Here is a 26,218-nt window from a genome sequence, read left to right on the forward strand (position 1 = left end):
TTAAAAAATAAATATTTTTTTTGGGTCAACATTTTGAGCTTTGCAGGGCATTGTGGGAAAGAAATGTTTGTTGCATGCGAAGCACACTGCCTCTGACTACCCTCAGATGTCTAGTTTTCAGACCTGCCCCGGTCTGGCAGGTTTTTCCAAATGGCAGCTTAATCAAGCCTATAAAGTGTAGCTGTTAACCATTGCAAGTGGGATGATACTAGGAGTTATCTAAACTCTCCTAGCAAATTTGTGAAAACAATACCCAAAACAATCAAATGTCCTCTTTCTTGCCATTGGATGGGATGCTTTAGTCTGCAGGGGAGCAGAAAGACTGTTTAGATCTTAGGACTGAGGGAGGGGCCTGATGTTAGGCTGAGAGACTCACCCCATTATTTTATAAAAAATATATATTGTTGCCATACAGTGGGCTTTCTGCCCCTCAGCCAGGTGCAGATGGGGGTTAGTTACTGCATCAGTCATCTGCCTTTGAGGAGGCATAAAGACTATTTCTCATGCTGGGGCAGCCTCCGCCCCTACAAATCTATAAATAGAAAGTTATCCCTGTTGTCTAGTGAGACAATTTGTATAAGTTGTGTGACTAAAAGCATGCTTATTGTTGAGGTAGTAATTGGTGGGGCCTTGGGCCATGACCGGTCTTCTGAATAGCTACAGCTCGTTTGATTTTTATTATTGACTTGAATTGAGTCAGTGTAATATTCTACATGTCTGAAAAAGGCTTGCGTATATGAGCCTCATTTGTTAAGCCCAGCACCCCTTGTTTAACTCATTTAATTCTCTGAAAACATGTCTACATTTCTGTTGTCCTAACTTTCAACATGTTGCTGTTCGTAACTGTTATCATCTTTTGAGATTAAGTTTTGAGTTACTTATTAGTCAGGGTTTAAAACATTAAAAACCTTAAAATGGAGCTATAGTGTATAAAACAAAATTGTGTGTGTGCATGTGATGTGGCATTTCTTTTAAACAGAGAACGTAAAGTTAAATTTGACTGCCCAGAAAGCATATGCTGAATAGAAATGTGCTGTTGTATGGCCAGTGACACAGATTTTTCTAATTGGTGGTACAGCAGTAACACACAAGTTAGTCGTAATGTATACTATTTTGGAATGTTAGTATTTTCCCTTAATACATGTTCTTTTGTATTTTCACCTTCAGAGGATGCCAGCTCCTATCAGATTACGGGAGCTGATCCGAACCATCAGGACAGCTCGGACACAAGCAGAGGAGCGGGAAATGATCCAGAAGGAATGTGCTGCCATCAGGTCATCCTTCCGTGAGGAGGACAACACATACCGCTGCAGGAATGTTGCAAAGCTGTTGTATATGCATATGCTTGGCTATCCAGCACACTTTGGACAGGTAAGTTAATACACAATGTGTTTGTTTTGGCAAATGTGAGCTAAATGCAGAAGTAGGTGGAACTACACCTGTAAATCAGATTATTTCAGTGATACGTAGGCTATCCAGAAGTGGTGGGCTCAGTTGATTTTGAAAAAAAAGAAATGGTTGCTCAGTGCTTTGTGTGGCATGGATAGGCTTATTGACATGCCACTGTTTAAACTGGCTTGTGCATGTACGTGGCTTGTGTCTAAACTTAGTTGGCATTATGATAAGATATATTAAAAGCACTTGAAGCCAGGAGAGCGGGTAGATCAACTTGAGATCTCACTCCTAAAGTTTGGAATGTCCTCCCTCTTGCTATATAAAAGGCGTTCTCCATTTTTAAAAACAAAATAAAGACTTTTCTTTTTAATTAATTTTCTGTTTATCATACCTTCCTTTTAGTGACTGTAGGATACTTTTCTCCTAATTGCCGGGATGCTTTTTTTGAAGAAACCATGTGCTGAACAAATGGTTTGTTATAAGTATCATTTGTTATGACTGCCAAACTGTGCTTCCTCACAGTCAGAAAAATTGAGTAGTTCAAACTGGCTAGATTAATTGGTATACATGTGATACTTTGAGGTGCCACTCAGTATATTTGCATGATGCCCACACAGGGATGAGTGTAAATTTGTGGTTTCTCCTAGGAGTCAAATCCTTAAACCTCATAATCCGATCTCCATCTTGTTTAAATCATAAAGTGATTACACTGCACATACCCAATGCCACCCTCCACCTAAGGCAAAAAAATACCCTGAGCTAATACACGATCCAATGCAGAGATCTGAAGATGTCTCAAACCTTGCTGTGAGACCACAGTGTTGCTTTTCATCCCCCCAACTAAGGAAAGCCTATAACAACTGTTGAAGTCTATGCACCATTGTCCTCTGAAAACAAAATGTGGTAGCCCAGTCTGCCCATCATTGATCCGGTATTGGAATATAAAATGCAAAGTTGCATGCCCCCAAGCACCATATTTTCCAGGAAGGCTTTAACGTTGACTGTGACATTCAAATGAGCATTTTTCTATTCTAAATATAAGTCTCACTGCCCTGCACTGTAATGTCAAAACTCTACCTCACTCTGGGTGACACCATCTGATTCTGCTGTCTTCCATTCTCCTCCCAACTGTTCCATTGATTGGTCCAATCATTTATTGATTGTGTCACATTTTCTCTGTGTCCAACCCATACTGTTGTAACCTGGAGGCTTGAACAAGACTCTCGCATACCTAGTTATGCTTGAACACATTTGTCCCAAAGCAATAGCTCTTCCTCTGAAGATGTTGATGAGATATTCTCAGAATATGACTGCACTGTCTCCAAATCAGTTGACCTTCTGGCCCCACTACAATTTAATAAATTACGGACTCAACCTAGCCAGTCATGGTCTTCCGAATCGCCCAAGGCAAGAAGCAGCCTCAGGAAAACTGAGAGTGGAGGACCCACAAACATTCACAACCCTGATCTAAATTGAGAGCTCTTGGAAAATAATATTAACTAATAATCCTTTTCGGCAAATCTGCTTAATTCAAATAAAATACTCACTGAATGCAAGAGGTTCCTTTTTCTGGCACCCCAGAAAGCTTTCCAACTTTGCGAAAAATAATCTTCCAGTCTATTCCATAGAGAAATATAAAGAATTCCTTAAGGATTTCTGAGAGAACATCCACTCCATTTTAATTTGACTGTCCTTCCTCTGTACTCGTCTCCTAAATCTCCACTCACTTGAGCTTCCTTAACCTTTCTCACACTTGAAGAGCTATCTGACCCCCAGCAAGAATCTAAAACCCACCAACTAATTGTGCAGTCTCATTAGGGGTGTGGAAGTTTTTGTAGTAATCAACTTGACCAAGGGACGAATAGTACAGAAATGTACATGTCCTGTAAAGACATCCACTTGTCCCACCTGCTCTGTAAATCAATAATCCATTAAAAGGCATAATCATTAAAAGATTTATCTGATAGAGACTTCTAGTTGTAGATTCCTTACCTAAAAAATTCCGCCAGGCATCAGACTGGAGCTAGAGATTTTTCTTCGAGCAGGATGCTTGCGTGCCGTCGGCTAGCGTTGGTCGACTCCATGTGCATGGTTGACGTTGTGGTTGCCGTGCTGACTTCAGTCGTATATAGACGCCAGCCTGACACGCTGATATCAGTTCTTTTATTTCAGCGGCAACCTACAGACAGATCCAGAGAGAGCCATTTTTGACTAACTTTGACAGTTTTGTCGATATTTTTGACTTGTTGGTGTGTCAAGGAAGACCAGTTTTAAGCCATGTGACTCCTGTCACCGAATGATGCCAGTGACTGATTTGCAGCTCGTGTGCTTGTGGTGCTTGGAGTGCGACCACAACCTGAAGTCGTGCTCAGAGTGCCGGGCTATGAACCGGAAGGCTTTGAGGGAGCGGTCCCTGAAGCTAATGTGGCCCAGCGCACGATCCTGGTCTTATTCGAGTGAAAGGTCACAAGACTCGTCACGGAGTCACCATTACTCTTCATCTTCCCACTCTAAATCCTTGGGACACTCTGGTCTTCTTTAACTTCTTTTTCTTGTGATCCAACGTTCTTCGACTTTGCTTTGCGGCCAGTGTGACGCAGGAAGAGCATCAACACTCAAGACCTCCGTCCATGGAGCCTACTTCTGGGTGTGCTTCGCACCTCCCAGAGTTTCTGGGAGCCAGAGCCACCCCTGCCCAGCTGCGAGAGTTTTACATGGCAATGTGCTGCATCTTTGGGCAGACTGCCCCCACCCTGTGCCACATTCGGGCCATGTAGGATCCCTCGGGTCCATGCCACTGGTGTTGGATGGGCCACTTAAGGCCCCTCTGGATCCATTGTAAGATCCATGCCGACTCCGGTCATGCCAGCGTGACCTTCCCCGGGGCCGGTAAAGATGTCAACTCTCCTGACATTTGTTGGGCCCATAATCAACATCAACCCAATCCTTATCCCCAACGAACTGGAGTTGAAATGGTGTTGCTTGATGCCGGATCAGTCTTCGATGGGGTCTATTCACCCCAGGTTGGATCATGACCCTCTTTACTATGGGTACATACATAGGTTTGGAGGGGTCGCTGGACCCTCTAGAATACAAGCTAGACAATCCTGACTTAGACTGGAAAGAGGAATTGGGCGAAGCTAGTGGTCTGGATACCTCGCCAGACACTGGCATGCTTTCTTCCTCTACCGTGGCTATGGAGGAGGGAGCGTCATATTCCATGGTGGTCATTAGGGCGGCTGAGGTCCTCTACCTTGAGCTTCCTTCTGTGGCTGTTAGGACTAACCTCTCCTGACTGAGATGCTTCAGCCTGGGGCTTCCATGTAGGAACCCCTGTTACGTTTCAGTGAAGCCCTCATGGATGTCCTGTTGGGTACTTGTTCCATGCCCAACACAGGGGCTCCTGTGAACAGGACAATCACCCGCCGCCATCAGCCTGTGTCGAATTACCCTAAATTCCTGTTCCAACACCCGACGTCTGAGAGTCTTGTCATCAAGCCTTCTTCCTCATCTGGCGCATTCCCATTAGATCAGCCTGGGAAGATGTTTTCTTCCTCTAGTCTGCCATTGCAGTTCGTAATCCCTGCATGCCACTTGGGCCGCTACACTTATTCCTTATGGGATACAGTTGTGCAAGTGCTCCCTCAGTTCCCGGAGGAGGCCCGGGCCATCATCTTCCAAGCCGTTGCTGATGGGACAGATACTGGCAAGTTCACAAAACGTTGCTGGCTGGGTACGACAGACTCTCTGGGCAGATCATTTGTGTCGACCGTTGCCTTATGGCACCACGCCTGGTTAAGGACATCTGGCTTTTCAGGAGATGTCCAGCAGTCCCTCATGGACATGCCCTTCAATGGCACCCGTGTCTTGTGAGACAAAGCGGATTCATCGCTCAAGCATTTCAAGGAGTCCAAGGCTATGGCTCGGTGCCTTGGCCTCGCAGCAACCCCTCACCCAACACAGACTGATTTTTGCCCCCTTCATCCTCCCGGAAGGGGCTCCCTACTGCATTCTTTCCCTGCCAGCCACCTAGCTGTGCAGCCTCTGTATGAGCATGGAATTCCATGGGCTCGTGGTTCAGGGAGTCTGAGGTCTGCCCAGGCTCAGGTCCTGTCTGCCTTGGACCCTGGAGACAGGATGGTAGCATTGGAATTGCAGGATGTCTACTTCCAGAAACCTGTCCTGCCTTCCCTCAGATGTTATGTGCACTTTGTGGTAGGTCACGAGCACTTTCAATTTACTGTGCTCCCCTCCGTCTTTATTAGTGCTTCTTGGGTGTTCACGAAAGTGATGGCGGTGGTCTCAGCTCATCTGCGCAGGTAAGGGGTTTCAGTCTTCCCCTACCTCGACAACTGGCTGTTGAAGGAGAGCACGCCCCAGACTGTCGTCTTCCACCTTCAGACTAGTGCAAACCTTCTGCATCCACTGGGATTCACTATAAATGGGGTGAAGTCACACCTGACTCCCTCTCAGATGCTCCCCTTCATCTGAGCTTTTCTGGACACAGTGCGGTTTCGGGCTTATCTTCTGAAAAGCAACTCCGGGATATTCGAGCTATGATACCAATGTTTCAGCCTCTATTCTGGATTTTGGTGAGAAGGACTCTGAGGCTGCTGGGCCTCATGGCTTCCTGCATCCTGCTGGTGACACATGCCATATAGCATATGTGGGCTCCGCAGTGGACCTGAAGTTCCAGTGGGTGCAGCATCAAGGGAATCTCTCTGACCTGCTCCAGATCTCGGATGGGACTGCGCAAGATCTACAGTGGTGGCTTTTAAATAAGGATTGGGTCAACGGCAGATCCCTTTCCCTTCCCCAGCAAGATCTCACTGTAGTGACAGATGCGTCACTCTTAGGATGGGGTGACCACATAAGAGAGGTGGAGATCAGAGGCCTCTGGTCGAGTCCGGACTCCACATCAATCTATTGGCGCTCAGAGCGATCAGGCCTACATTGAAAGCATTCCTTCCCTCTCTCACAGAGAAAGTGGTGCAGGTGTTCATGGACAACACCACCGCCATGTGGTACTGCAACAAGCAGGGCGGAGTGGGGTCGTGTACCCTTTGTCAAGAAGCTCTGCACCTCTGGATGTGACTGGACTGCCAGGGCATAACCCTGATGGTTCAACATCTGGCGGGCTCTCTGAACTCCAGAGCAGACAAACTCAGCCATTGATGCATGGTCGACCACGAATGGCATCTCCATCCGGAGGTGGTGCACGGTCTCTGTCAGCACTGTGGAGAGCCTTGGTTAGTTCGGTTTGCCTCCACAGAGAACGCGCAATGTCAGCTGTTTTGAGCGTTACAGTTTTCAAGGAGATACTCGCTCAGCGACTTCTTGTCTGGAGTGGAACTCTGGTCTCCTTTCTGCTTTCCTGCCAATACCACTTCTGTCCAGAGTTCTGAAGATCATCAAGAATGACCGAGCCCAAGTAATCATTGTGTCTCCGTACTGGGCACAAAGCGTATAGGAACTCGAGCTCCTGAGCATGGCCTTGCATCCTTCGATCAGACTGCCACCTTTAGAAGGATTTGCTGTCACAGCAGCAGGGGATGGTTCTCCACTCGAACCTGTCCAGTCTCTGCTTTCTTTCAAGGAGATTGAGTGGCGGAAGTTGACAGCATTCAACTTCTGACCAAAGTCTGTAATGTTATCTTTGGCAGCCAGACGTCCCTCCACCAAAATGATATATGCATGTCGTTGGCGCACATTTATGGTTTGGTGTACCAATAAATATATTGATCCCCTTTCTGCAACTCTCTCTGAGGTTCTCTGTTCATCTTTTCTCTTGCCCAGCAGGGCTCTGCTTTGGGCACCCTCCTTTAAAGGCTATTTATCTGCCATCTGTGCCTTTCTCAGATTGCCAGATCAACCTTCTCCATTCAAATCTCCCATTGTTGGGAGGTTCCTTAAGGGACTCGCCTATTTGTACCCACCTACCCTGTTCCTAATGCCCCAGTGGGATTTGAATCTGGTCCTTACCTACCTTGTGTGTGCCTCTTTTGAGCCACTCCATAATTGTGCCTTGCAGCTCCTCACACCAAAAACTGCTTCCTGATTTCCATCACCTCTGCTCGCAGAGTGAGTGAACTTCAAGCTCTTAAGTTGAAGCCACCATTTTTATTTGTTTATCCTGACAAAGTGGTGCTTAGTATTAGGGCCTCCTTCCTAAGATTGTTATGCCTTTTCATGCAGGCCAATCCATCACTTTGCCTACTTTTTACGCACCCCACATCCCTCTAGTTAAGAGGAGAGACTCCACTGTCAAAATCCAAAAAGAACGTTGGTGTTCTACCTCAGTCTTACCAAAGATTTCCGGGTGGACGATCAACTCTTTGTGGGATAAGTGTATGCAAAGAAAGAACGGGTGGTACAGAAGGGAACCATCTCACGATGGGTGGTGCTCTGCATCAAATGTGCTACGCTTTGGCAAAGAAGCAACCACCTAAGAGCTTGCGTGCTCACTTAACCAGAGCAACTGCTGCCACCTCAGCGTTAGCACGCGGAGTTCCTTTCCTCGACATTTGCCAGGCAGCAACGTGGGCATCCCTGCACACGTACACAAGACATTACTGCCTGGACAGTCGGGTCCGCAGAGACAGTTACTTTGGTTATGCGGTCCTGCAGGACTTTGTAGTATGATCTTGGTTCTTAGCCCACCTCCAAGGAAGGTATTGCTTGGGTATCTATTCTAAGATAAGGGATCTGCAACTAGAAGCCTCCATCAGATGAACAAGTTACTTACCTTTGGCACCCATTTATCCTGTAGAGACATATTCTAGTTGCAGATTCATTACCAACCCGTCCCTCTCTGCGAACTGCTTTCTATGGACAGGGACTTCCTTTTCAGGGCCTTAATTCTAGCGCACCATTCTCCATGTTCTTCATGGTGCAGAATCTGGTGTGAAAAGAAACTGATGTCAGCATGCCAGGGTGATGCCTGTATACGACCTTCACGTCATCACGGTGACCATGATGCACGCCGGCTTGCACGACGCCACCTGACGGTGCGCAAGGATACTGCTTGAAGAAAAATCTTCCAATCCAGTCTGATGCCTGGGGGAAATTCTAAGATGAGGAATCTAGAACTTGAATACGTCTCTACCAGATAAATCATAACTGAAGGTAAGTAACTTGCTCTTGTTTACTTTAATGAAACTGACAAATGATTTGCAGCAACGCAAAGGTCGAATGTCATTTCAAACTGGAAAAGTGGCATTACTGTTATTAGTAGTAGTGAGACACAACTCCAAAATCTGTTGAAAAATAAACTACAGGTTCGTCACCCAATAGAGCAAGGTGCAACTCCTTTGCAAGAGAAGGAGCTGCTGCGAGAATTATTATACTGAGAATGGCCGTCAGTCAGTTGTGATACATGTGACGTTGTATGGCTGTTCTCATGCTGTTGCAGTACTAAAATGCAAAAAAACAAAACAAATCAAGGTTTGAAAACTGAGCATTCAAGAGCACAAACAGTTGAGATGACATTTTCTTTTAAATGAGCTAAGCTTCTGAAATGGATGTAAATGATTTTAACTGACACAGAGAATAAGTGCTTTTTTATATGAAGATTAGAAATCCTAGTTTGGGTGAAAACTGTCGTCCCTTTTCTTTAAATACTACTTCATCACCAGCATTCTTACATTAATCACATTGGACTGTCAACTGGTTAAGGTTGCATTGTTGGTCTTAAGTCAAGTTCACCGCTCAATAAATGCCTGACACGGTTGCTAAGTGATTAGTTCTGTATTTTCTGTAGTGACCTACTCAAGGAGCAATTGACAAGTAGCTGCATTTCTACTCTGGTGGCATCATCTTTGAAAAGAACAAAGTCTTGATTGAACTGAGCCGTCGCAAGTTCAATTCATTCCACTTTTGCATGAGGCAGCTAAGATTATTGGATTCTGTATTCATTCACAATAGTCAGCTAGATTATTTTTATGCTGTTTTTTTTTTTCTCACGAACCCTGCACTGGATTTTGTCATATAATGGTTTTGGATATACTTCATCTAATGGAGGCTGTGCTCCATTTTTTTCCAGATCAGCGAAGGGCTTTTGATGCTGTCAAAAATGCCACTGTTTGACATGATCTCCAGAGGTTCACAAGTGAAGAGACTTCTTTCCAGTGGTTGCATTTTCCCCCTGGTTGAGCTAGTTCAGCTGTTTTCTGTACATTTTTCATCAGCTATGCACCTTAGGTTGTGGTGGGTGGTTTGTACTTCCACCTTTATTGTGGGACCCTGAGCGGCCCTCTTTAGACAATGTATGATGAAGAATGTTGTTGGATAGGTAGTAATTGGCTTGGGTTGAATCACTTTAGTGTCCCTGAAGTAATGATGGTTGGAGCTAGTGTGTGGCACTGTGGTTTAAATTGTGGCCAAAATAGTAAGGGTGCTAAGCCTGTAAAATCAGTCAAGAACTTGAGCATCAATACTCACGCACATCTGCGTTTAATGTCTCAGATCTCTGCACTCTCCTTAGCCTGTTTATTTAATCTAAAGCTGCTAGCAGTTTTATCTATGTCCCCCTTTTGAGGGTAGGAATTCTGCAGTTACTGCTGTCATCGGCTTCTAGATGGTTTACCGTAATGGACTTTATCTTGTTTGGTAAAAGCTTATATTTGTTATTTGGGTGGTACAGAATTATGCAGCTCAAGCAGGTAGGCGCCCTTAAATTAGCACTAGCAAAGCATATTCTGCTCAGGCTTCATTAATTTTCTGTTGGCATTTCCATTCTTATCAATATACTCTATAATATACAGAAATCTCGTGAAAAACATGGACGCTGTATCACCATTCTTGTCTTGTGCTCAGCTAACCACTTTTAGTCAGTACTGGAATCTAGCTGCGTACTGGTACCGACAGCTATTACTGAGCTGGATCTGTCTGGCCTCAGTGAAATACACAGAATTTGGCCTGGTGTCGTTTGCTAACACCGGGACATGATTCAGCCCCGCCTCCATGTTGTCTACTTCTATTCGGAGCAGCAAAATGCAGGTGGTGAGAGGGCTTTCCTATTTGTTTCCCCAGCTGGGCCCAAAACAAAGGTCACATTTAAAAGGCCCTCGTTTTTGTTTGCATATAATCCTGGCTGGGAGCTGTCTGGAGTCTAACACCTAGATGCTAACGCAGTGGACGGGGAAAGGAGGGCACACCTCTTGTTAACTCTTCACCAGTACTTAAGAAAAACTATGATGTGGAGACAAGCTTTTGACTTTGTTCAATCCCTGTATATGAGAGATATGTAGAACGACAAATGTATCAGTTTGTACGAGTATTTACGTGAATAATTTAAATAGCACTTACTATTTTGTTCATTTAAATCCTTTATAACGCTTTAAATCCCAGTGTAGGATGTCGGAGCGCTTTACATCAAACACATATTTATACATTGACAATAATCCTACTAGTGTGTAAATCCATGTTTATACCATCATTGTGTTATGTAACATTTTTTATATGGATGTATTATGTTGCATAAGACGATGAGAGGTTCGCGGTTTAGGATGAACACAGTGCCTTTACTGGTAGGTATTTTATGTGAAGAGTGCATGGCTGAGAGAAACACAAAGTCGGGATTTACACCGTAAAACTTTGATTGGGTTTCATTGTACTGATTTTATTATTACCCAAAGAAACCCTTTTAGCAACCTTATGAAACAAAATATTGAGGAAAAACAATGTCCTAAACCCATGCCTTGCAGTTTGCAGGAAGGTTCTTGATGCTGGTTCATAGATAACATTGAGATGTATGTATGTATATATGAATGCATATATATATATATTTATATATATCTGTTTATGAACTACAAGTAATGAAATGATCTCTGTATCAAAAGCAATAACCCATTTATCTATTTACATAAAGTAAAAAGGTAACCTACATGTTTCCCAATGTGTTTGTTACATGAAACAAGTTAACCCTTTATGCTACTTTGTGTCAAAGATGTGACTAGACAGAGCACATATTTATGCAGCAAGTGCATTAACCACTAGAGCTGTCTTAACATTATTATTATTCCCTGAGATCTACTAGGCACACAAGGCTTTCTGCAGCAGGTACCTTAAACCCACAAGATATTTAAAAATTTAGCCTTTGCAACCAGATTCTCCAGAAGAGATGTGCATTTCACGTCTCTACTTTTAGCCAATTTCGTCGTGGCAGAGTTCTTAAAAAATAAATGTGTAAGTGGCCTGAGACTGCTTTACGTGACTTTGCCCTCTTTTTGTTGTCACAGAAAAGTTAATCTGAAGATGTAAACATACTCCGCACAGTTATAGTTGGAAAGGCATTGCATCCACAGGCCTACTGTCTAGCAAACTCAACCTCCTTAATAGTGCAGGCTGCTGCCTAGATTGGTGGATGGCACAAGGCAACTGCTATGACGAGCGGAGAGGGGTGAAATGTCCTGTTGAAAAGTTATGGTGTTTCAGAGCCCATTTGTGTATGAAGCGCTGTATATTTGTGTGAGATATTTAATTATTTCTAATTGCAACTATAAAAAAGGAAATCTAGGAAATACCGAAGGGTCAAGTTCCACACATGCGCTTTGTTCTTGGTAACTATAGAAATTGCCTGTATATTAAATAATTAACTTAATTCGGCAAGCTACACTGAAAGCTTTGAGACGGTATCCTGCTGTTTTTTACGGCGATTTCATTCTGGTTTAGTGCCGTTTCAGTGCAAGTTTGCAAATGACTGATCCTAATAATTAGGTCCTGTAAAGAATGTGCTAGCTCAAATAAACTCGCCTTAAAACATCATTTACCTTATCTCCTAATCACCTCGTGACAAAACAAACTTCCCAGAAAGACTGCTGAACAGTAATAATCCGGCAGATCGCTAAACGTTCCACAGCTCTGCCCGTGTTTATTTAAATATTTTGCCTGTTTGTCCTTCGGGCAAAATAGAAATTACTTCTTCTAGCCCCCCAAAGATACCAGCATGTCTCGGCGATAGGAATTCCCAACCACTGCTCTTTCCAACCAGAATAATCAATTTATAAATATTTAGAGTTACTTAGTATGAGCCAAGAAACATGTCTCTCCTGGCATCATCCCATTGTCACTAAACACTGGCAAGTTTACCCCAGCATCAGAAATGCTGACTACTCCCAAGTTTCCACTCTGCCATGGATTGACAAGGCAATTGAAAAGATTGTCATAAACCAACTCACCACTTTCATTCAGATCATCTGCAAGCTAATTATCAATTTGGTTTTAGACCAGGTTGAAGCATCGAAATTCTACCAAGGTTTTAAATGATGAATATATTATTCTGCCTAATTTTTCTACTCTGCTTCATTCAATATCATTGACCATAAATCACTCATTCAAATATTTGAATACTGTATGCAGAATCCTAGCAAAACTCTAATCTGGTTCCTAACAGAGATCGTCACGGGTGGAGAGCAGGAGCAAATGCTCATCCACTTTAACATGTCGCGTGGGCCCACAAAGCTTCATCCTAGCCTTTTCATTTTTTTAATCTCTACTTGGTGCCACTAAGCGTGGTCTTCCAAAACTCTGGTGTAGGTCTTCAGCAATAGGTGAACTTTATCTAAAATCCTCTGTTAGTGAATGTCTAACTCCTCAATAACTGCACGTCTTAACTTCATGTTTCATGCACCAGAACCTTGACCAACCGCAGATTTGACCCCAAAGCTTCTTGACTATAAATCTTACAGGCTATCTGCTCCTACCTGCCTGGTCAGTCAAATCGCGTGAGTTCATACTCAGTTCGGCCCTCAACTTTACCCATCATGCAGCAAGATGGCAAAAGCTGCAAATATTCATCTTGGTAAATTTAAAAAAAAGTCACCTTAACTCTTTAGACTTGCTAACATTCCATTCACTGGTCATTTCATGGCTTAATTCCATCAGATCTCTTCTTGGTGGAGTTCCTCAATCATAGTTGTCCTGCTTAGAGGTACTCCATTTGGCAGGTAGTTTGGTTCATTCAGCTGGTAAAGTTGATCACATTTCCCTATGTCCTCTGAACTACAGTGGCTGCCCAGTTTTACCAGTATTAAATTCAAAATATGCCTTCCCTCAAGTGTCGGTGATAACACTGTAACCTTCCTTGTGAACTCAACACCTCTAAATTTAAAATTTAGCCTGCCAAAAGTCAGTCTGATGTGAGCCCATCAACCTAGAAATCTCTGCCCCTGGCCTCAAAACAATGATACATGCATTATCTTTTGAAACAATCTAAAGGTCTTTCATTTCAAACAATATTTACTACAATGTTTTGCAACCTGTTAACGATTTCTCTCCTATGCTGCTCTGTAGTGTTCTTTACTTTATAACAACTACAAAATCTAAATTCTCCAGTCCCAGCTGGATGTAACTGTGTTACTTTTAAAGATCTCATTGTTAAGCCCTTTAGTACAGTTGAGGTCCAGGTGTGGTTTACAAATACACAAAAAATGGAAAGAAAGCAAATACTGTGAGTGAGGAAGCCACTATTTAGTTACATTGGGGCCTCCTTGAACACGAAAAGACTTGAATGGTACCTGAAAGCCAATGTAAGAAAACTCAAGTCATCACTGACCTAAAGCACAGCAAGACACCCATGGGTGATCCCAGAAAGCTTAAGTAGGTAACATTTTGCATTCAGCAAGTGGGTCTTTTGTGTACATTCCTCACGGTTTTCCCCAAATAAACTAACTGTTGAAATGAAACAAAGTTGAAAATTAGTATGAAAAAAATCTCGTTTTAGTTATGACTATATTTTCATCTTTAACTTGTCACGATTGCTGATTTTACAAAAACATTAAACAATTACATCCACTGGACCCTTCTGGTCGCAGAGATATATGGTTTTAGGTTCTCCAAGAACCCAAGGTACCCAGAGCCAACAACTGAGTTGCACATTGTTTTTCTACGTATTTCTGAAATATGCATAACATACTGAGTCTAGGAACTGTTGTTATTTGTAAATCTCTGAATTTGGGGTTACGTATATTATCAGTTGTTTTAGAGAGTATTTTGTAAAATGGTTTCTTTCTTGCATACTGGCTTACATTTGTAGGCAACAAATGCTTAGGAATCCATTTGGTAATAACAGTTGTTTAACTATTCTGTGTTTCTACATATCTCACAATAAAAACTGTACCTTACTTGTGTTGCTCAGCCTAGCGCCTGCAACACAAAACTCAACCTAAAGACGTCATTTTTTTACCCAGCGGTATCCTGGACGTTTGTGTGGCTCTCACCAGGTTTTCCCACCCAGAAGGCTTTTAACTCAAATTTCTGTTAAGAAAACTTCAAGAATCTGCAGGGAGTCACATATGTCATACCACTCTGTGTTCCCCCAAGATTCCTGATAATAATTGTACCTCATTTGTGTGACTGGTCTTAGTGCCTACGACAAGAAAGACACAGAACATGGTCACTTGAGTTTTCCAGTGAAAACCAGCCATACAGTTAGCTGTGGATTTTGAGCCAAAGCTCAGCTGGCATCCAGGGAAACCTACCAACCCATACATTTCTGAAAACTAGATACCTGGTGGAGTCCAGGGTGGCATGTCTTGTATGGCTCTCACTAGGGTTTTTACCCAGAAGGCCTTTCAGTTGTCAAGCTTTGGCTTATAACCCACATTTTCCTTACATTTCTGGGAGGGAAAAATCTTGAATTTGTGGGGGAACAGATTTCCTACCACCCAATCTTCTATCCCACCGCCTCCTGATAAAAATGATACCTCACTTGTGTGGCTGGGCCTAATGCCTGCAACATGAAACGTTCCTAAATGCAACTTGGTCACTTCAAATTGTTCCACTGAACCAGCCCTGCATTTTGCAATGTGGGTAGCTGTAGCGCTAGACCCACCTGCCATGAAAAGCCATTTTTATCAGGAGGCACAAGGGAATGATGGGTGGTGGGAAATGTGTGGGTCTCTGCAGATTCCAGTACTTTCACTCACAGAAATGTGTGTTTTTAGCCAATGGTTGAGGTTTACAAGGTTCTCTGGGTTAGAAAACCTTGTGGAATCCACATAAGGCCCACCACCCTGGAGTCCTCTGGGTGTCCAGTTAAAAACAAAATAGCTGGGGTGGATAGATTTTTTTTCTAGAGCCAATGTATATCCTTACAGTGGAAATCGGAAAAGACTAATACTGCTGCACACCCATCCGCTACTCAAGTACACACATTTACCTGTTTAATTTGTCAGGAGGGTGAGTGAAAACATCAAAATGTAAGATTTATTAAGAAATGACTTTGGCCAGCCAGATGCCAGTCCCCTCCCACCCCCAAATGTCAGGATGCACACACACATGACCAGCCAGATGTCAGGACATGCGCACACAGCCATCCAGATGGAAGTTCACATACACGGCCAGTCAGATGCCAGTCCACATACCTGTCCAACCAGATGCCAGGCCACACATCACTAGCCACAATGCCACTCAAACGCCAGTCCACACATACACACTCATTGACCCCCCCCGCCCTGACATCACCATGAAGCTCCGTGCCACTCATTTCTAAAGTGCTCCCAGAATGAGCTGATTACTCAGACAATGCACATAAAGAAAACACAATCTAACTGAAAACAGCACCATATTTTCAGTTTTCTTTTTCAAATTTGAAAATAACTCCCCAATTGGTAGAAGATGAAAAAACATCTATGGTTGAATGTACAACAGATGTAACTAAACACATCAAAACACTGGGAACCTGGTATCTAAACGGAATCTAAAAGCTACACAGACCATAGTCAGTTGTCTTTTACTCTTATGGTTGCTCCTAATACCTAAATTGCGTATGCTGCATTTTAAAAACGTGGGAACACAGGTCAGTATTAGAAGGCACTTGGGCAATATTTACGACTCTCCTGTCATACTTCTCTTACGGGACAGACTACATATCCAAAAGTAAAATATATTTTGGGAACTTGAGAAATATGTTTGAGTGTGGTGATCTTTCAATCTAGCCACATCTTCAACTATTCCGGTTCTAGGAAGACTTCCTTACTCTTCTGCAACAAGGCTGCCAGTTATGGACTGCTTGAAACTGTAATCGTCATCTTGGAATATGGAGAACAATCTCTTTGAAAACAACATAAGTGTTAAATGAAACAAATGAACAGCCAACTTCTTGTACCAGATGTATGACTTTCGAGCAGCATTGTAAGGCTCTGGCCTTTAATCTGCTCTGTCTACACCTTCCATGTGTATGTTGTATTCTATAGTCTAGAATGCACACCTTTTTGCACACTTCTGCTTCCTGACCCTACACAGTCACAGGTGAAATTCTTTTGTCATGCATAGTTGCGAGCATGTGGGCATCTCGTCTGTCTGCAAATGTCAACATGCGTAGTTCATTACTACACAAGGTACGGCTCTGTCCCCTTAACATTCTTTACACACACCCTCTTTAGGGTAAGTATTATGTTTAGAGCAGATTGCTCCACATACCACAGTGCCCTCTTTGTACAATTCATGTAAAAGAGTTGCAGAGTCCTTACCTTAGAATTATCCCCAGGTGTTGGTCTGGATCTGGAGATTTTGCTCGAGCAGTACCCTGCATGCGGTTAGATGTTGTTGATTGGCTCCTTGTCCGATGTTGGTGTTGTCCGCGCCAGATATGATGTGGGTCTTATATAGGCACCACCCTGGTGGGCTGACGTCAGTTTTTTTTGTCTTTCTGTGCCAGCCAGTGGTGATCCGAAGAAAGAGCTTCCCCTCAGTCACTTTTTGATTGGTCTTTTTTTTTTTTTTTTTTTTTTACTTTTGTCAAAGATTTTTTGAGCGTTTCTACTCCTGGTGCATTGAGGGATGTCTTCTTGTGAAACCGTATTCAGGCCCTGCAAATCCTGCCTGTGGTCCATGTCCGTGACTGTTCTGCACCTTATCTGCCTTTGGTGTCTGGAGCGCAACCACAACCCAGAGTCCTGCTTCGGGTGCCCGGCCTTGCCTCCAAAACCTTTAAGGGAGTGGCCCCTAAAGGTGATGGCGGCCCGATGCTCGGCTTCACGTACGTCCTGATCTCAGTGGTAGGAAAGTTGCCTCTTTCTTGCTTGGTTACCCCCACTTTGGCATGTTTGTTACTGTGTTCACTGGAATCCTGCTAACCAGGACCCCAGTGATTATGCTCTCTCCTTAAAAACGTGGTTGCTGGAACCTAGTTCATCCCACAATTGGTATACTAGTGCCCCCATGTAATCCCCTAGTATATGATATCCAGGTACCCGTGGCATTGAGGTTCCAGGGGATCCCTGTGGGCTGCAGCAGTAATTCTGCCACCCATCGGGAACCCATGCAAATGGTTCTGCAGGACTGTGTCACTGCACCAGGTCACTATAAGTCACCCCTGTGGTAGGCCATCTCAGCCCAGAGAGCAGGGTGCAGGTACCTGTGTGTGAGGGCACCCCTGCACTAGTGGAGGTACCCACACAAACTCCAGACCCACTTTCCTGGACTTTGTGAGTGCAGGAACGCTATTTTACACGTGTACTGGACATAGGTCTCTACCTATGTCCAGCTACATAATGTTAACTCTGAACCTAGGCATTTTTAGTATCAAACATGTTGGAATCATACCCCAGTACTTTTGCAAGTATTGGTTGTATGATTCCATGCACTCTGGGGGCTCCTTAGAGGACCCCCAGCATTGCTCCTACAGTCTTCTGAGGTTTTTCATGCAGCTCAAGCTGCTGCCACCTCCGACAGGTTCTGCCCTCCTGCTGCTAGAGCAGCTCAAGCCCAGGAAGGCAGAACAAAGGATTTCGGTTGGGAGAGGGTGTTACACCCTCTCCCTTTGGAAATAGGTGTTACGTGGCTTTGGAGGGGTAGCCTCCCCAAGCCACTGGTATGCTTTGAAGGGCACATTTGGTGCTCTCCATGCATAAACAAGTCTACACCGGTTCAGGGACCTCCAGTCCCTGCTCTGGTGCAAAACTGTACAATGGAAAGTGGAGTGACCACTCCCCTGTCCTTCACCACCCCAGGCGGGATGCCCAGAGCTCCTCCAGAGTGTCCCTGGGTTCTGCCATCTTGAATCCAAGGTTGACTGGGAACATCTGAGTGGCCAGGCCAGAAAGGTGACGTCAGAGTCCTCTCCTGATAGGTGGTCACTCAGCTAGGTGACCAATCCCCGTTTCAGGTCTTTTTAGGGTGTCTCTTTTGGGTGGTTCCTCAGTTTGGCTTGCAAGATTCCAGGAGGATTCCACTGCATCAAATTACTTTGACTTCTGACCAAAGAAACTTCATCTGGACTCTCCAGGACCTGACAGTCTGCAACAAAGACAAAGACTTTGCCTGCAACATTGTATCTCAAGCTCCTTCCAGCTTCTGCAACATTTCCCTGGTCGTGCATCCTCGGACGATAGCCCGTCTTCAGTCTGCACAGGAAAGAAGACGGTATCTCCCTTGGAGTGAAGGAGTCACTCCCCTGCATCTACAGGCACCAACAGTAACAACGACCGGCTGCGTGGGTCCCCTCTTCTGCTGAGCTGCGTGGATTGTGCAGCAACGGGGGTGGTCGAAAGTGGTCCAGATGGTCTTCTCTACCAGCTATCCAACTTGGGTGGCGGTAAGCCCTTGACTGCCCATGCACGACAATACCCTAGTGCACCATGTCCTTTGTAGCTGCCAAGGCTTGTTGGCACTTCTTCCAAGGGGTCTTCAGTCTTTGTGTAGCTCCAGCCCCCAGCACTCCTTTCTGCTATGCACAGCTCCCTGAGTGACTCTCCTGTGGCGTGGGACTCCTTTTCGTAGTGCATCATGGGCTCCTTTTGCAACTTCTCTGTCCCCTTCATGTGGAACTCCTGTTTGTGCTGTCTGTGCTTCTGTTGGCTCTCTGTGACGCCGAGGGCCCCCTCTGACTTCCCCCTCCTGGTTTGAGTTCTCTTGGGCCTTGCTCATCCTTGGCTGCACCACTCTCCGCCAACTGTGAGTTTTGTCTGTTGGTGGAATCCGGATAGCAAACCCATCTGAAATCTTACTTCCGGCGTGGGACATCACCTGCATCCTCCAGGAACTCGACTCCAACTCCAGGGCTGCAGTGCTGACTCTTCTTCCTCACCATCAACCAACTCCTGCAATCCTCAGCATGGTTGGTAGGGGCTCCTGCCCGCACTGGGCTCTGCTGTGTCTTCTGGACTTGGTTCCCTCTCTCCACAGGTCTTCCTCTCCAAGAATCCACCGTTTCTTGCAGTCATCTCTGGGTTTTGCAATTATCTTCTTTTCTTCTAAGTGGGTGTTCTTGGGAAATTCTAGTAATTTTCTTCTGCTTTCCTGGTTGCTGGGGGGTGTTGTGGTACTTACCTTTGTGCTTTCCTGGTACCCTCAGCGACCCTTTACACACTCCACTTACCTGGCTGGGGGTGACACACTTGCATTCCATTTTTTAGTATATGGTTTGTGTTCCCCCCACCCCGGTCCACTATTCTCTATTGTATTTTACACTATTTGCACTGTTTGCTAACTATGCTTATGCCTATTTCTAACAACTAGGGTATATATCTTGTGTAAAACTTACCTCCTAAGGGAGTATTGCCTCTAGTATTTTGGTGTTGCGTTACCATAGTAAATTACCTTTTATTTTTGTAACACTGAGTGTATTCTTTCATGTATGTAAGTGCTGTGCTACTACAGTGGTATTGCATGAGCTTTGCATGTCTCCTAGGTAAGCCTTGGCTGCTCATCCACAGCTACCACTAAAAGCCTGGATTCTAGACTCTGCCTACACATCACTAAGAGGGAATACCTGGACCTGGACCTGGTATAAGGTGTAAGTACCATAAGTACCCACCACACACCAGGCCAGCTTCCTACAGTGGTCAAAAGGAAGGTCTCTGGATCAGTCACGGAGCCCTCTCTTCATCCCACTCCAAGTCTTGAGACATTCAGGTAAGTCGAGGCGTAAGAAGGTGGCAAAATGCTCTTTGACTTGACCTTGTCCATCTGCCGATGAGACGAGAGAGCTGAAGTGCCGTCGATGGAGGCCTGCATCTGGCTGACTTTGCGTTTCCCGAAACCAGAGTGACCCCTGCCCAGCTAAAAGAGTTTTATGAGGCCATGCACATCATTTTTGGGCAGTCTGGCTCCGCTGGTCCGCCTTCGTGCCCCATGGAGTCGGAAAGGAGCCCATTTGGGTTCCATGCAGAATGCTTCGACCTTGGCTCTGAGGGGTACCCAAGGATCCATTCACGGCTCCGAATCGGCACCGGTTGTGCCACTTGGACCTTCCTTGGCGCCAGTTCCGAAGTCAGTGTTCCCAGAGCCGCCCATGCCCCCAGGATGTGCCGCACCAAGGAGCCTTGTATCCTGTGTCAAATACTGCACCTTATTACTATGTGCTAGGTTATGGTTATGGTGAGAAAGGGGAGGGGTCGCTGGACCCTTTAGAATGGCAGCTCCAAGACCCCATTGGCTGGTATACAGACCTGAATACTTCCCCAGATACAGGACATGCTCTCTTTCCCTTCGGTGCTACGAAGGAGGGAGATTTATATTCAGTCCTGGTGTGGAGAGCGGCTGAGGTCCAGGACCTCGAGCTGCCTTCAGTAGCCGTCAGGACTAACCTCCTGACCGAGGAGCTTCAACCTGGGGCTTCAGTCTCTGAACCCAAGCTCCCCTTTAATGAGGCCCTTACAGATGTCCTACTGTGTACACGGTCCAAACCCATCACAGAGACTCCTGTGAACAGGACAATTGCCCGCCGCCCTGCACCAGGTGACCCAGGTTTCCTGACACAACACAGCCCACCCCTGAGAGCTTGGCCTCCACCTCCCAGGGCGTGTTCCATTCCACACATCAAGAGGCTAGAAACACTTGGGAAGAAGTTGGTTTCTTCCTCCAGCCTGGCATTGCAGTCCATGAACACCATGTCTTTTGGGCCATTATTCCCACACGCTGGGGGATACGGCTGCGCATGGGCTGCCACAGGTCCCGGAGGAGGCCTGGGATGTACTTTCCCAAGCAGTTGCTGATGAGAGAGACGCAGTAAAGTTCATGACCGACTCACTGGGCAGAGCGATTGCTTCGACAATGACTTTGATTTGCCATGACTGGTTGAGGACGTTTGGCTTTTCGGGGGATGTCCAAGCTAACTGTATGGACATGCTTTTTGATGGTACTGGCCTCTTTGAAGAGAAAGCAGCGTCTGTGCTCTAGTGCTTTAAGGATTCTTATGCTACGGCAAGGTCCTTGGGCATCACGGTGGCCCCTTGTTTACCTCAGTCTGCTTTTCATCCCTTTCGTGGCTACGGAAAGGGTACCCAGCCACATCCTTTACCATTCATCCACCATGCAGTGTGTAAGGAAATGCCTCCTTGGTATGGTTACCCCCTGACTTTTTGCCTTTGCTGATGCTGAGTTTTGATTTGAAAGTGTGCTGAGGCCTGCTAACCAGGCCCCAGCACCAGTGTTCTTTCCCTAACCTGTACTTTTGTTTCCACAATTGTCACACCCTGGCATCCAGGTAAGTCCCTTGTAACTGGTACCAAGGGCCCTGATGCCAGGGAAGGTCTCTAAGGGATGCAGCATGTCTTATGCCACCCTGGGGACCCCTCACTCATCACAGACACACTGCTTGCCAGCTTGTGTGTGCTGGTGAGGACAAAACAAATAAGTCGACATGGCACTCCCCTCAGGGTGCCATGCCAACCTCACACTGCGTATGCAGTATAGATAAGTCACCCCTCTAGCAGGCCTTATAGCCATAAGGCAGGGTGCACTATACCACAGGTGAGGGCATATGTGCATGAGCACTATGCCCCTACAAAGTCTAAGCCAAACCTTAGACATTGTAAGTGCAGGGTAGCCATAAGAGTATATGGTCTGGGAGTCTGTCATGCACGAACTCCACAGCACCATAATGGCTACACTGAAAACTGTGAAGTTTGGTATCAAACTTCTCAGCACAATAAATGCACACTGATGCCAGTGTACATTTTATTGTAACATACACCCCAGAGGGCACCTTAGAGGTGCCCCCTGAAACCTTAACCGACTACCTGTGTAGGCTGACTGGTTTTAGCAGCCTGCCACACACCAGACCTGTTGCTGGCCACATGGGGAGAGTGCCTTTTTCACTCTGTGGCTAGTAACAAAGCCTGTACTGGGTGGAGATGCTTATCACCTCCCCCTGCAGGAACTGTAACACCTGGTGGTGAGCCTCAAAGGCTCACCCCCTTTGTTACAGCACCCTAGGGCACTCCAGCTAGTGGAGGTGCCCGCCCCCTCCGGCCACTGCCCCACTTTTGGCGGCAAGGCCGGAGGAGATAATGAGAAAAATAAGGAGGCGTCACTGGCCAGTCAGGACAGCCCCTAATGTGTCCTGAGCTGAGGTGACTCTGACTTTTAGAAATCCTCCATCTTGCAGATGGAGGATTCCCCCAATAGGGATAGGAATGTGACCCCCTCACCTTGGGAGGAGGCACAAAGAGGGTGTACCCACCCTCAGGGCTAGTAGCCATTGGCTACTAACCTCCCAGACCTAAACACGCCCTTAAATTTAGTATTTAAGGGCTCCCCAGAACCTAGGAACTCAGATTCCTGCAACCTAAGAAGAAGAGGACTTCTAAGCTGAAAAACCATGCAGAGAAGACTGAGACACCAACTGCTTTGGCCCCAGCTCTACCGGCCTGTCTTCCCCCCCCCCCCTTCTAAAGACACTGCTCCAGCGACGCTTTCCCCAGGGACCAGCGACCTCTGAATCCTCAGAGGACTGCCCTGCTCTAGAAGGACCAAGAACTCCTGAGGACAGCGGCTCTGTTCACCCAAGACTGCAACTTTGTTACAAAGGAGCAACTTTTAACCAACTTGCGTTTCCCGCCGGAAGCGTGAGACTTGCTACTCTGCACCCGACGCCCCCAGCACCAAATTGTGGAGAACAAACACTTCAGGGAGGACTCCCCGGCGACTGCGAGACCGTGAGTAGCCAGTTGCCCCCTCTGAGCCCCCACAGCGACGCCTGCAGAGGGAATCCCGAGGCTCCCCCTGACCGCGACTGCCTGCTTCTCAGATCCCGACGCCTGGTAAAGACCCTGCACCCCCCAGGACCAGAAGGATCCGAACTCCAGTGCAGGAGTAACCCCCAGGAGGCCCTCTCCCTTGCCCAGGTGGTGGCTACCCCGAGGACCCCCCCCCCCCCCCCCCTTGCCTGCCTGCATCGCTGAAGAGACCCCTTGGTCTCCCATTGAATCCTATTGCGAACCCGACGCTTGTTTGCACACCGCACCCGGCCGCCCCCGTGCCGCTGAGGGTGTACTTTTTGTGTGGACTTGTGTCGTCCCCCCCCCCCCCCCTCGGTGCCCTACAAAACCCACCTGGTCTGCCCTCCGAAGACGCAGGTACTTACCTGCTGGCAGACTGGAACCGGGGCACCCCTTCTCCATTGAAGTCTATGCGTTTTGGGCACCACTTTGACCTGTGCACCTGACCGGCCCTGAGCTGCTGGTGTGGTAACTTTGGGGTTGCTCTGAACCCCCAACGGTGGGCTACCTTGGACCCAAACTTGAACCCTGTAGGTGGTTTACTTACCTGCAAAAACTAACAAACTCTTACTCCCCCCTAGGAACTGTTGATAATTGCACTAAGTGTCTAGTTTTAAAATAGCTATATGTGATGTATATGAAAACTGTGTATGCTATTTTGATTATTAAAAGTTCCTAAAGTACCTACCTGCAATAGCTTTCATTTGAAGTATTACATGTAAAATCTGAACCTGTGGTTCTTAAAATAAACCAAGAAAAATATATTTTTCTATACAAAAACCTATTGGCCTGGAATTGTCTCTGTGTGTTCCTCATTTATTGCCTGTGTGTGTACAACAAATGCTTAACACTACTCCTTTGATAAGCCTACTGCTCGACCACACTACCACAAAATAGAGGTAAGATAGTGGCAAAAAGCAAAAAGAGATAATACTAATGCTCTAAGGGGAACCCTTGGACTCTGTGCATACTATTCCTTACTTTGAAATAGTGCATACAGAGCCAACTTCCTACACCGTGCATGCTGCCCATCCTCTGTGTGGGCAGGGATGTGGGATCCTCACTGCCCTCTTGGTTCAGGAAGCCAGTGGTCAGCCAAGTCTGCTGCCCCCTGCTCTGCAGCTCCCTCCAAACCTTCTTAGTCAGACGCTTCCCCACCAGGGATCAGTCAGAGGCAGGATTCACGGTCACCTGCTCCGCTTAAAGTCCATCACATCAGACAGGTTGGTTTTGCAGCTAGTCCGAAGGGGCTACTCCCTCCCCTTGAAAACTACCCCTCCATCCATGCCACCATCCTCCAATTGGATGAAGTTCAAAATGCTCACTCTGACTCAGGTTCTATGTACCCTGGACCTAGGAGACTGGATGGTAGCGTTGGACTTGCATGATGCGTATTTCCATAGCTTGCCTGTGCACAGATGTTACTTGTGGTTCACGGTAGGCCATGTGCACTTTCAGTTCACCATTCTCCCCATTGGCCTTCCTTCACCCCTCTGGTGTTCACTAAGGTGATGGTCGCAGCTCATCTGCGCGTATCCGAGGTTTCAGTTTTCCACCAGCTTAAAGACTGGCTGTTGAAGGGGGGCTCGCACCAGGCTGTTGTCTCCCATTTCCAGACTACGGTGGACCTCCTGCATTCGCTGGGGTTCACTATAAACCGAAGTAACAACTGGCTTAGGCGGTCCCTTTCATCAGAGCTGTTCTGGACACAGTGATCTTTTGGGCTTATCTCCCCAAGCGGCGAGTACAGGATATTCAGGCTATGATACCATTGTTTCAGCCTATATCCTAGATTTCGGTGATAATGGCTCTGAGGCTGCTGGGCCTCATGGCCTCCTACATCCTGCTGGTGACAAGTGCTAGGTAGCAAATGTGGTCTCTGCGGTGGGACCTGAAGTTCCAGTGGGCACAGCTTCAGGGGAATCTCTCTGGCATGGTTTCTTGGATGGAACTGCACAAGATCTTCAGTGGTAGCTAACAAACCACAAGGCAGATCCCTATCCTTTCCTAAACCAGATCTGACGGTAGTGTCACTCCTAGGATTGGGCGGCCACCTGGGAGGGGCAGAGATCAGAGTCCATTCTCCACATCAACCTGTTGGAGCCCCAGGTGATCAGACAAACATTGAACGCATTTCTTTCCTCTCAAAGGGAAGGTCGAGCAGGTTTCCACGGGCAACACCATCACTATCATGTGGTACTGCAACAAACATGGTGGACAGGGTGGGGTGGTGTCTTGGACCATTTGTCAAGAGGCTTCGTGCCTCTGGATGTGGATGGAACACCAGGGCATTTCCCTAGTGGTACAACATTTGGTGGGCTCTCTGCAAGTCAGAGTGGACAATCTCAGCTGGCTGACAATGCCTAGTCAATCACGAGTGGCATCTCCATTCAGAGGTGGCGCAGGTTGTCTTTCAGCAGTAGGGGAGAGCCTTCACAGAGAATGCTCATTGTCAGCAGTATTGGGTGTTGGAGTTTCCAAGGTGGCATTGGCTTGGCGATGCTTTCAGTTTTGAGTGAAACTGGGGCCTCCTGTATGCCTTTCTCCCCATACCACTTCTGCCCAGAGTTCTGAGGAAGGTCAAGAACGATCGGGCCCAAGTAATCCATGTGGTTATGGACTGGCCATGAAGTGTCTGACATCCTGAGCTACTGAGCATGGCATTGATTCTTCGATCAGACTGCCCCTTTGGGAGGATCTTCTGTCGCAGTAGCAGGGAGGGTTCTCCAACTGAACCTTCTTGCGTGGATTTTGAGTGGCGGCAGTTGACGGCTTTTGAACTTCTGCCTGAAGTCTGTAATGTAATCTTGGCAGCCAGGTGTCCCTCCTGTTGTTGGAAGAAATTTGTGGCATGGTGTACATAGAAGTCTGTTGACCCC

The 26,218-nt window shown here is 46.3% G+C and overlaps 1 protein-coding gene across 1 annotated transcript in view; it reads left to right on the plus strand.

Annotated features, from left to right (window-relative positions):
- The window catches only part of AP1G1 (adaptor related protein complex 1 subunit gamma 1), a 707,422-nt gene that overhangs the window by 68,197 nt on the left and 613,007 nt on the right, over positions 1-26,218 (plus strand). The window contains exon 2 of the mRNA XM_069217071.1: positions 1,168-1,371. Within this exon, the coding sequence (XP_069073172.1) occupies positions 1,171-1,371 (201 nt within the window). The 5' untranslated portion in view covers positions 1,168-1,170. The remainder of the gene's footprint in view (positions 1-1,167; positions 1,372-26,218) is intronic.

This window comes from Pleurodeles waltl, chromosome 12 (assembly GCF_031143425.1).
Source record: "Pleurodeles waltl isolate 20211129_DDA chromosome 12, aPleWal1.hap1.20221129, whole genome shotgun sequence".
Lineage (NCBI taxonomy): Eukaryota > Metazoa > Chordata > Amphibia > Caudata > Salamandridae > Pleurodeles > Pleurodeles waltl.